The 12,872-nt window shown below is 39.7% G+C and overlaps 1 protein-coding gene across 2 annotated transcripts in view; it reads left to right on the top strand.

Annotated features, from left to right (window-relative positions):
• Nucleotides 1–12,872, top strand: part of WDR7 (WD repeat domain 7) — a 258,462-nt gene that overhangs the window by 45,526 nt on the left and 200,064 nt on the right. For both annotated transcript variants that reach the window (XM_063128220.1, XM_063128219.1), the window contains exons 15-16: nucleotides 6,817–7,583; nucleotides 8,884–8,972. In XM_063128220.1, coding sequence (XP_062984290.1) covers nucleotides 6,817–7,583; nucleotides 8,884–8,972 — 856 coding nt within the window. The remainder of the gene's footprint in view (nucleotides 1–6,816; nucleotides 7,584–8,883; nucleotides 8,973–12,872) is intronic.

Here is a 12,872-nt window from a genome sequence, read left to right as displayed (position 1 = left end):
TGTTTTGGCTGTGCAGCTCTGTAGGTGATTTCTTTAATCCACATTGCACGACAGACAACATGCTAACCCAGCATTGGTAAAATAGTCCTTACTGAAGATTGTGGGTTTTCAGGGTGGCATCGTCATCATCATCATCATCATCATCATCATCATCATCATCATATTATTTCTTACCAGCCTCTCCATTTTGATCGAGGTGGGGAACAACAGTAAATATAAAATACATAAAACTGAATTAAAACATAATATATAATGTTAAAACATCCTAAAAACATCCTAAAACATAAGCCATCATGGCTTAGTGTGGTGTGTGAACCCAGTCTGTGTGGGCTGGGAACTCTGGGTTGTCCCTCCTCCAACAACCCAGAGCTCCTGCTTCACCACTGTTCCTGCGTTGTTGTGATGTGTGAACCGGGTCATAAGTATCCTCTACAATTAATGCCCTTCTGCCTAGATACTGGGGCATCATCTACGTTCAAACAGAAAAATTCAGTCTCTACCTAGATAGTGGAATAATTGCTATGCTTTCTCCCAACTTCAGAATTAAGTGGCAGCCTTGTCTATTACTCATACTGCTTTTTTGTTGGTGTACTTATCACAGTTGTCATGTGTAGCAAGTATAACAATTCACATGGAAGGTTTCATCCAGGATATCTGAAAAATTAGACATTTGGAAGCTCTCAGCTCCAATGTAACATTTTAGTAGTGAATGGAACAATCAAATGTTAAATCAAATGCCAAGTGAGGCAGTATCGGAGGATACCAGAGCAGTGCTAGTGTTTTTCCAGTTGTCTTACTGGACTGATCAAAAGTAGCAGAATTCAGAGAGGGCTAGGGAACTGGGCAGGGGTGATGAGTGTATTCTATGATCCTGAGTCATGCTAGAATTTGGAACACAGTGCTTAGCATTAAAAAAAACATGTTTCTAGTTCTTAAGAGCTGCGACGGTGCAATAGAAAATGTATGAGCGATTCCTGGGGAAATTTCCTAAACCAGAGGTGAACTGATCAGGCATTCTAGGAGGCAGATTTCAGTGTTGTGTATACACTGCCCCTCCCCAGTCTACCTGAAGTCTACCTGCACATACATTTATTCATTCCCTCTATGCTAATAGCAATATTATCCTCTGATGAAGTGCCAGGCCTTATGTAGCCAATATGGCATCATCCCTGCACAAGAGAAAGAGAGAAGTATCTGCAGATGTACAACAAATGTGTAGAGGGAAAAAAACCCTCAGTGGGGCAGGGCGCCTTCCCTCCAAACAGTGAGGCACATGCATGCTCAATGGCTATGAAATGCTGGACGGCAGGGAGGGGGTAAATAAGGGGTGGGAGAGGGAGTGGAATAGATTGGGTGGAATCCTGTACATTAGCACTCCACACTGTGACATTCAGCTATTGCTATATAAATGTAATAATTAAATAAGAATTAAACGTTTTGTTGAAGGTTTAACTTGTTTTATATGATTCCTACAGACCAATGGGTCCAGTTGTTCTTGGGTGCCATTTGTGTTGACTTGTTACAGAGCGCTTGATGGGTGTGTTTTGTCCAGAATGTTCAGCAACCCCAGCGTTCTGCTGTGTCCCAATCCCATTAGATACCATTCTTTAACTGCAGGTTGCCATTTGCCCAGAGATTTGGGAACAATGGTTAGCAGACATATTCTACAGTCATACTAATCCCTACTCATATAGGTTTAACAAGCAGGTGCTCGAGGCTGAGTAGCTTGATGTGGCCGTGGCATTTTGGTTACGTCTTTGATGCTAAGATTTAGGACTAAGATGCCGATATGTTAAAAGTATGCTGAGAAGACGTGTGATATTAATTTGAACAAAGGGTTGTCTTGCTTTCTAATTAGGTTTCACCGTAGGACAGCAGAGGGCATCAGAGATCCATTTTCTTTTCATTAGATTCATGTTTTTTTCTTGGATTTTAAGGTTCGTATTCCTAAAACAGTGCAGTTTTGTTTTTTTTAATGGAATTTTACACCCAGTTATATAGATTTCAGCCCTGTTCAAAAACGCAGGGACCCACACATGCTGGGCAGTGGGATTGCTAGCAGATTGTATTAACCCATCATACCCCCAATACTACTTTGCTGCCTCAGATCTCAATCTTCCTACCATTCTCTGACAAAGCGCCCAGTTGATTTAGGGTAACATATTCACATGATAGAATAAGCATATAATCTTTCCCTTTCAAAATGACACTTCTTATAATAATTGCCTGATATTTTACAGTACTCTGATGATGCATTCTTCATGCTGCATGCCATATGAATGTAGTACATGTAGAAGAATGCGGTTGAAAATAGTGCCCATGCCATTCATGCTTTCCATTTCATTGACTCTGTTCAGACAACTTGCTAAGCCACAGTGGTTAAGCATTTTGAGCTAAACATTATGGCTCAGTGTGTTGTGTGAGCCATTCTTAACCATGGTGGTTACATTACCACGGTTTAAACATGCTCACTAACTATTTGCTGCAAAAGGGTAGTGGCCTAGAATCATAGAATAGTAGAGTTGGAAGGGGCCTATAAGGCCTTCGAGTCCAACCCCCTGCTCAATGCAGGAATCCATGGCTTAGTGTGGCATCTGAACAGGGTCATTCATGTTCAGTTCTTTGATTTATTTATTTATTTATTTATTTATTTAAAACACTTATATCCCGCCCCATATCATTAAGATCTCAGGGCGGCGTACAGATAAAAGCATATGGTAAAAAACAGTAAACATACACAGCTAAAAACAAATTAAACCATAAACCAAGTTAAAACAATATATAATTTAAAAGCAGTAAAACAATGAAAAGAGTTAAAGCAATGTGCCATCTTAGTGAATTTAACCAATAAAAGCTTTGTTAAAAAGCCATGTTTTCACTTGGCGTCGGAATAAAATCAGCGTTGGTGCCAGTTATTATACCTGTCAGTAAGGTATAGCTGTGGGTTTGTTTGTTTTCTATATTCTTCCCTTTGTGTCACAAAATTTGGACATTTTATGAGTTTTTAGATATGGCTTTTTATTTTAACTTATTCAAATATCAATCTCCTTCTCTACTTTCAAAAATACCCTAAGCAATATACAAACAATTTAATGTATAAAACACAGCGAACAACAATCATACTAAAACCAAACACAGCCACAACATAAAATATAAACCTTATAACCAGGATACAAAGCAAATTTCCGTAAATGTAAAACCAGACAGAAGGCAGCAGTAGAGCAGTACTGAAGCCGGTTGATGAAAAACTTCCTAAATGAAAGCTTCTTTTTTACCTGGGGGGGTGGGGGGAACGTTACCAGAGAAATTATTAGGCAGAACACCCTCAGGTGCCACCTGGATGAAACAGGGAATATGGAGCAAGGCCTCTCCTGATCAGAGCAATTAAAGAGGTACCTATGATACAATTAAAGGGTACTTTTATATCAGCTGTCTTGATTCATGAAGTTTGAAAAAGCCAAGATTACATAGTCACCCCAAAACTTAACAATTGGATGCTGGTCTCTAGGAATTGGAAATACTTTTCTAGGCTGGTGCATTAAGTGGCTTCATATATAAATATAAATATATTCCTAGCAGTAGATTGGCACAAGCTATTCTGAGTGGGATATAAATCAAGTAAAATACATAGGCTTAGATCCAATAATAACTAGTGGCTTCTGTGACATATTCTACACTATTCTTGAGGGTCTTCTTCAAATCCTTACAGTTGCATTTGGGACAGAACACCATGGACTGAAGGGAGGACGGAACAACCTTTATGGAACACCCTTTATGGTTCTTAGGATCCAAGTCATAATAATGTGTTGGAGAAAATTAAAATACTGTTGAATATTGTTGTAGTATAATGTTGAATATTGTGATATTTCTTCTGTAAACTTGTGTCTATTAGAGTTGAATATTGTACATTCATGGTGGCCACTATATATTTTGTATGGGCTTTTAATTTTTTTTATTGTTATATTATTTGATTCAGTTAAGGATTGTTGTATTTATTGTATTTATTGTAAACCTCTGTATAGCGCTTTGTAATGAAGCACTATATAAGCATTTTTTACTACTACTACTAGAATAGGATCCAGACTAATAGTATCTCAGTACTGGTGAAGTTGAGGACATGTGTAATGAAAACATTTTTTCTTTACCATGTAAGGAGAAATTGTTATATAGAAAATCCACTCTAGGATTCTGCCTGAATCAAGAGGTGTGCATATAATTTGTCTTAGACAAATACCCCCAGCAAAAAACACCATAAATACCATTATAGAGAGGCATTAATTAAATTCCAGTTAAAAATCGGCCTCTCAATTTGACTAAGTGATTACACAGATTAATCAATACATTGGCCTTGGTGGTTTTGTGTGGGTTAAAGCTTTTTTTAGATGATACTACTTTGGACATTAATGGTGGAGATTGTATACCAGAACCCATGGGGAAAATATAATTAAGTAATACTATGTGTGAAGTCCCCCATCCTCCATAGTTTTTAGTGGGTAATTGAATTTATATAATCAGAATATACACCCAAGGGAATAGCATTTGGGTTTTAATTAGTGATGCTGTGGTAACATTCTGGTTAGATTTCCTGGACAGATGTTGTTATTATTTTATTTAATAGATTTATATACTGCTCTCCATATTTAAAAATATCTGTAAGTGCTTCTTCTGAGAATCCATAATGAGGCATGGACTCTTACTACTGTTAATTCTATCCAGTATAATTTATTTATTTATTTAAATGAATAAATAAATAAATGGTGGCTAGATGCATATGTTCATGCACTGGGGCTCAGAGATGTGCTCACATGAGCAACATCTTGCACGAGCCCTTAGATTAGCTATCCTACCCAATTTTATGTCATTTGCAAATTCGTTAAGCGTTTTCTGCACCTCCTCATCCAAATCATTAATTAAAATGTTGAAGAGCAATGGGCCCAGGACTGAGCCCTGCGGTACCCAACTTGTTACCTCCACCCGGTTTGAGAAGGGCTAGAGAGGGGATTTCCTCTGCATAGCCTTCCCATGTACCCTTATAACTTTTCTGTCTAAGAGATATCAAAATTGATCAAAATAAACAAAGCTAGAAGAATCTGGTAATGCCTCGGGTTCTTCTTTTCCTCTATACTTGGAGGCCATCTTGGTTTTCAGATGCTGTAAGCCATTCTGTTCCGGAACAGGGGTGCTGTATGGTGATGGAAACAGAATAATGTTCACCTTTGCTACTTGCCCCCCTGTCATGGACTGATAATGAGATGTGTTTAATTTGGCATGTTGAATGCTTCTTTGCACTCCACTAGTGTATGCCTTCATTCTCCTCCTTTTCTTGGTTAACCAGCAAGCTAGGGCTTTGAAGAGTTGGCCAAAGCCGGGATGTTATTCTAAGGGCTGAACTGGATATCAACAAAGCAACTCTTGAAAACTTACAAACAAAAAACTCCCAGAGCATGAATAGGTGATGCAGTACCCTCCAGATGTTTGGAGTACATCTCCATCAGCCCAAGCCAGAATGGCCGATTCTTACACAGAATGGCCAATGTGTAAGGGGTTATAGAACTTGTAATGTCTACCCCTGTCCCAGAGAGTAACACAATCCACTTACCTCCATAAGTCTCTTGGATCATGCATTAAAGAGTGGTGTGTGTGTGTGTATGTGTGTGTTCTAGTTCAGTCTTTACTATCTCCGAGTGACCTTTGTTTAATTTGATATTTTTATTTTTTTTAAATTAACAATAACAATGTTGAACAACTCTTTTGAGAACCTACATTCAAATGTAGTGAAGCAGAAATCTTCCATGTAAACACTGAACTGGGAGTAAACCCCGTTGAGCTCAGCCTTACTTCTGAATAGACATATATAGGTTTGTGTTGTAAATCTTTAAATTTCCAGTTGTACATTGATAGCTCTATAGGATATAATGGACAGGATCCAATGCTACCTGTGCTAACGCTTCCTTAAGCAACCGGAAATGAGCTTGTTTATTTATTTATTTATTTTATTTATTTAAGGATTTTTGTGCTGCCATTCAGCCAAAAAAGGCTCTCACGGCGGCTTACAAAAGTATTTCTTGACAGTCCCTGCCCACAGGCTTACAATCTAAAAGACATGACACAAAAGGAAAGGGGATTGGGAGGGAGGAGGAGGAGGGGGGAAAGGAAAGCAAACTCAGGCACTACAATCTTAGTTGGAAAGTTCAGCAGTTACAGGTGACAGCAGGAGGGAGTTTCCAGAATTGAACATGTCAGTGGAGCTAGCAGAAGGGAACTCTGCTGATCAATCCCATTCCAGAAACTACTTTTTAGCTTGTTTCCAGGGCTGCTCTAGAAAGTGCTAGTTTCTTGTTCGGCAATACCTCTGTTAGGACCAAACAAAATGTCAAAGGAGTCTGGAGAACTCGAAAGCTTGTGCATTCTTTTGTGACGTCTTGATTGGGCATAAAAAAAAGGTAGTGCCCAGCTATGGATTTTGGATTGATATACCTGGGCACAGTTTGCTGGATCACTACTCTCACATAAAACGTAACATAGAGGGGGGCCCAAGTAGATGTAGGTCCATAATGTTTAAGAAGCCATAGGAAAAAAATTCAAAAATATATGCTGTCTTCACGTTTTCAGTCTTTTCTCTGTGTTGAACTTGTAATGATATTTGTAACATTTTAAATAGGATCATATAATAATCTTAAATCACTTGCATTTCATGTTTTTCAAATGTTACAACTGTGTTAAGTTTTCCTATCCAAGATGCCCTTGTTATACTATGCAAAACCCATAAAGAGAATAGTGTAAGTCAAAAACAATTTTATTCTGTGTTTGTTGCAGGGAAATTTGCCTAAATATTCTCACAACTCTCTGATGGTTCAAGCCCTGAAGACTAACTTAACAGACCCAGATGTCCATGTGCTCTTCTTTGATGTGGAAGCTCTGATTATTCAGCTACTAACAGAAGAAGCCTCGAGGCCTAATACGGCCCTTATTTCCCCAGAGAATTTACAGAAAGCATCTGGCAGTTCTGACAAAGGGGGTTCCTTTCTGGGTGGCAAACGAGCTGCAGTCCTCTTCCAGCAGGTCAAAGAAACAATCAAAGAGAACATAAAAGAACATCTTCTTGATGAGGACGATGACGATGAGGAATCCAGGCAGAGAAGAGAAGAAAGTGACCCAGAGTATCGGTCCAGCAAATCTAAGCCATTGACTCTCTTAGAATATAACTTAACTATGGACACAGCCAAGCTTTTTATGTCATGCCTTCATGCGTGGGGCTTGAATGGTGTTCTAGATGAGCTTTGTAGTGAGCGTTTGGGCATGCTGAGGCCTCACTGTTCCGTCTCTTTTGGCTTGCTTTCAAGAGGCGGTCACATGTCTTTGATGCTTCCTGGATACAATCAACCTATAGGCAAGGTGCCCTCTAGAGAGGTGGAGGTAGGAACATCTGTATCTCTCCCAGAGGGGCATATCAGGGGTACGTACGGCATTTCACGTGCAGTAACTACTCAGCATCTTCTCTCCATTATCTCCTTGGCAAACACCTTGATGAGTATGACCAATGCAACATTTATTGGAGATCATATGAAGAAAGGACCAGCCAGGTACCTTAAAGAAAATCATATACTTGTTCTCCATCTCTCTCTCTCTCTCTCTCCTTCCTCCCGTTTCCGTAGTATACATTTATGCTTTCTTTATTGAATGATCATGGTTTTGTTGAATTGAATCCTTGTGATAAACACATAACCTGGTTACTTTTTCTGCTCTTCCATATGACCTTTAATGTTAGTCCATCTTGTTTTAAAGTTATGCATGTCTAGGTGTATGTACTTGGATCCCATTTTGGGATAGTGTTTCATCATTTTTAATTACATTTCAAATAGATGAAATTTGGGTGTAGGTAGTTAAGTTAATAAAATTAATTCCAGTTTATTTTCACTGTTCAGTCTAGGGACATGTTACAGCACTTGACAACTAATGTTGTGTCTGGTTTTAAAGATAAAATGCCATGATAAAATAGTTGCTAATAAGAAACCTCTTTGTTGATATTTATTTATTTGAGTTCTTATGCTGCCCTATAACAAAAGCAACTCCTGAAATGAGCCGAAACGTTTGTTTCTGGGACAGGTCAATGGAACTCCCTTCTGTGAGCTCCGCTGACTTACCGCATTCTGGAAACAAGTGTTTTGGGTCATTTCCTGTTACTTAAGGAACCAATTGCTTTAAGAACTGCTAGCTTCCTGTTGCGCTAGTAGTGGGTCCTGCTGGCACATGGGCAGCGTTGGATACCGCCCCATCAATGCAACAATAAAAATCAAACTTACTTTGGAGAAGACAAAGGTCTTTGCCTGGTGTCAAAACGATAGCAGCGTGGGTCCCAGGCACCTTAAAAAGGGTGACACAACTGAGAAAGCCTTCTGTCTTGTAGCCATCTACCTAACTTCTTTTGGCAGGAGCACCTGAAGGAGGACCTCCAAAGATGATCTAAGGGTCCAGGCAGGTTCATATGGGAGAAGATGTTCCTTTAGATACAAAGGCCCCAATCACGTTAGGGCTTTGAAGGTCCGCACCAACAATTTGAATTCTCCATTGGCCCTGGACCCAAGAAAGATACCAAAAATGCTCCTGGAAGGGAAGAAGAGGGCAATATAATGTATAGGAAATAAAATGGAAGGAGGAAATCTGGGTTTTATTGGGGGGGGGGGGGCGGGGAGAATGAAACTGGGGAGTAAATGGAGATGAATGGGTTGGAAAGAAGAGTGAAAGAGTCCTAAGGACTGTGTATGTATGGTGGGAGACTTGACCCATTCTTAAGATGTTTTCATGTGACATCATGCCCAACTATTAGCTGTATGAAATAGTTCTTGATATATATGCTCAATTCTCAATTATTTTAATTTTTAGACCACCTAGACCAGGGACTCCTGAGCTTGCTAAAGTGAAGACTCCTGTTCCAGTTGCTAGTCCAGCAGCTCAAGGGCTGATTAAACAAGGTAACATGTTTACCTTGTTTACAATTGAGATAATTGAGATCAGTTGGACTCACTGGAATAATCTTGATTGATATCTCATTCCTTCTGGGTTTTGAAAAAGTAACATTCTGACACCAGGGTTGAATTTAATTTAAAGCTTCGTAATAGATTGCAAAAAACAATTTCTTGGGTTGAAATTAAGTTGAAATGTTGTGTACTTACAAGTGATCACTGACTGTTTTATGGAACTGAAGTCTGCTGAATGCATGCAGTCGTTTGAGTCCATAGCAGCTGGGTTTCCCTCTTGGCCACTGCTGACTTCCAGCGCTTTGCAGGCTGAAGTGGTGACGTGTTCATCCAACTCACCATGCTTCGAACTCAGCCTAGATTGTCTTTCAGCATCTAATAGCAACCATAGATTTGGAAACAGCTTCAAATGGGTATCAAAAAGATGATCCAAGCGAAGTTTGTTGTATAATGGTGTTGTCGCAAAAACAGCTCAACTTGTGGCAGTTCAATTGGAAGTCAGTAAGGGGCTCCATGGAGACCCAGTGTGGAGTAGTGGTTAGAGCGTTGGACTGGGAGTCGGGAGGTCTGGGTTCTAGTCCCCACTCAGCCATGGAAACCCACTGGGTGACTTTGGGCCAGTCACAGACTCTCAGCCCAACCTACTTCACAGGGTTGTTGTTGTTGTTGTTAGGATAAAATGGAGAGGATGACGATTATGTATGCTGCCTTGGGTTTCTTAAGGAGGAAAAAAGTTGGGATATAAATGCAATAACAACAACAGCTTGTGATGAGGTTTTTGCAAAAAGTCTGTTCCTAAATTGATGATGGTTGGAATAATTTGTGTCCGTGCCATCAGTTGTCCTGAGGGGGAGAATCCCTAGATTCTCTCTGCAGCAATCTATTCTTCTCTTTCATTCTTGGTATAACTGATCCTGCAGTACTGTATCTCTTGTACTCAGAGGTGGGCTGATTGTAAGCAGCAAGGTTTTCTACAGTGATCTGTGAAAAACTTTAGAGCAATGGTGGGGAAAACGTGGCCCTCCAGATGTCGTTGGACTGAAACTCCCATGAACCCTAGCCAGCATCGCCAATAGTGAGTGGAGTTGCAGTCCCAACAACTCCTGGAGGACTAGATGTTTCCCAACCTTGCCCTAGAGAGTCCACAATAACTCCAATAACATTTGTGCTCTTGAGTTTGTCAGCAAACTCATTCATGCTATTCTACTTTACTGAAAGTGATATGTGTCACTCTTGACATCTTGACATCTGGGCAAAAAGGTATCTTACCCTTTTGTATAAAAGCTTTTAAGACTAGTTGTTTGTTCCATTCGTAATACTGCTTTTTTCATGCTGCTATATAGATATGTCTTCCTGAGTGGATAAAACAAGAAATGGATCCTATAAGAAAACACTAGGTCTCTATACTATCCAATCTGTGCTAACAAGACTATATCGGATATGGTCTAGTGTGAATTATGAATTATTAATATTGTAAATAAATAAACAAATAAAGGCCTTCTACCTCCCTCTAACCCAATCTAACTAGATTCTGCCCTATGCGAGTGTGGTTGGCACTCGAAATTAAACATGTTTCACATGTTACATACTGCCAACAACGTGCAACCTCTTAGGCAGGTAACTTGGGGAGGGTGTTGGGGGCTTTCTTGCTCCCTCCTGGGCCCACTCACAGGCCACACTCCTGCTGCAAATTTTGGTGGGGTCGTGGCAGCACCAGGGGGGTTGCATTTTGCCCACCCCTGCTGTAACCCTTCCTTTCATGAATCAGGTCTAAGTCTGGAGCGGAAATTTTTCTTGGCCTGTTTTGTGAGTTTTCAACTATTATCTCCTTTATTCATTATTTATTTATTTACAATATTTATATACCACTCCCCATTCAAAATTTCAGAGCGGTGTAGAGGATAAAATAAAATAAAAACAGAATAAAACACTTTAAAATAGATTTTAAAAGAAGCAAAATGTAAAGTGAACCATAGCAGATCATTAACGAAAGGCTTTCTGGAATAATGATGTTTTCAGGAGGCGCCGAAAGGAATGCAAAGTTGGCGCCTGCCTGACCTCCAGCAGCAGGGAATTCCATAGGAGGGTGGCTACCACTTCTGTTGCTTAACTTCCTACGAACTAAGGTAGTGGCCATGTCTATTGGGAGGTTGTGAATTTGTCACAGTAGCAGTGCACAGTAAATGAGAGAAGAAGCATTTCTGTGTAGATTCAACTAATGGCCAATGTTCAATGCTGCCCCCACATAGCGGGGTGCTTCGGTATCACAGCGGGGAGCTAGCAGTTGCAGGAGCAAGCAGAAAGAGCAGAAACACATGTTTCTAGAATGGTGTGGGTCAGCAGAGCTTGCAGAAAGGAAGCTCCCCGGATCTTTCTTGTTTTGTAAACAAGAGCTTCTGCTATTTTCTGGAGTTAGTTTAAGAAGTCCGAGTTCCTGTTCCGCTAATAGTAGATTCTTTGGGCTTAACCAAACTAGCGGAAGTTGCTGTGGCAGTATTGGATACTGCTAAGCGTTTCTAGGGTTAAAATTGTAATAAATAAATAAATAAATAAATAAATAAATCTAGCACATGATGTTGACCCAAGAGCTGCAGTAATTCGGCTGGGTGTTTTGTGTACACAAGAGCTGTATCCCCTGGTCACGGGATTTAGTTTGAACCAGGATTGAGCCCTCAAAGCTTCTTCAACACGAGGTCTCAGTGCCCCCAAAATGCAAAGAGGGTTGTTTAGTGCTTTTGCTAGTTCTTCTAGCATTGCTCCCGAAGGGTTGCAGACCATGTAGACTATACTATCCAGCTCTTTCACAACTCAACGTGTGCATGCTAAAACATGCTTGCCTACAGACAATTGTTGTTCATATTAGGTGAGTGGATAATCACATATTTTACTAAAATGTGGTGGGTTTTGTGTATAAAAATGCTTATAATGTCTCATACATGTATCAAACACCTTTGTGCCAAAGTTGGAGGGCTCTCCTGTGTAGACCAGGTAATCCCTTGTCATGAAGTTATCTTTTGTTTTGTTTTTGAAATTCAATAAATCATGTGTATTTGCATATTGCTCAACTTCAGTGCAGATGAACCCTAAAAGTGGTAGCGTGGTTGTGAAATGAGAAGCAAACTGGAAATTGGACATGCATGCACACAGCAGTCTGTAGAGTCCTCAAATGACGTTTCTATGAAGTTTCCCTTTTCAAATATAGTAGGGGAGCTGAAAACATGTTTGTCTTCTTTAATGTCAATTTAATAGCTTAACTCTCAAGTGAATGATCTCTTTCAGCCATTTCATTGTCTTGCTTTTAGTGGACAAATGAATTGATATTAAAGTAAATATTTCAGTATTTCACTGCATGCAATACGATGATGAAAAAGGCTTTCCTTCTTTGAATAGCAGACAAATCTTGTTTTGTAACAACAAAACAAACAAAAAACACGTCCTCAGTGCCGTGTTATCTAAACCAAAGTGCACAGAGAAGCTGTACAAAAATGGCATCTCGATTGAATATCTATTAATGAGCAAAGCTTTGATTCATAACTCATGCTATCGAATCCATGACTAATTGCTTTATTTCTGCCCTGATCATCAATAAATAAACATAAGTCATAAAAAAAAAAATGTCCAGAATATTTTTAATTACGAAATCTTGATCCTCAGTTTTCTCTCCTTGCCTCCGTCCTAGGTATCATATTGTAGACTACATGCTCAATTTAAGGAGTTTCTCATTAACCCTCTGTTGCTTGAAGTGGCCCCTGTGACATGTGACATATTTTTTTCTGACTTTAACTTAGTTACTTGTAGCGCAGTTAGCGCATATCGGAGCGAGGCTGAGTGTAATCGATGCATGCAGTGTTTATTTTCGGATTGCCAGAGCGCCGAATGCTACTGGCTCACCAA

The sequence above is a fragment of the Elgaria multicarinata genome, chromosome 6, assembly GCF_023053635.1.
Source record: "Elgaria multicarinata webbii isolate HBS135686 ecotype San Diego chromosome 6, rElgMul1.1.pri, whole genome shotgun sequence".
In the NCBI taxonomy this organism is placed as follows: Eukaryota; Metazoa; Chordata; class Lepidosauria; order Squamata; family Anguidae; genus Elgaria; species Elgaria multicarinata.
The sequence above is the reverse complement of the archived record's forward strand: the minus strand, read 5'-3'. Positions and strand labels throughout refer to the sequence as shown.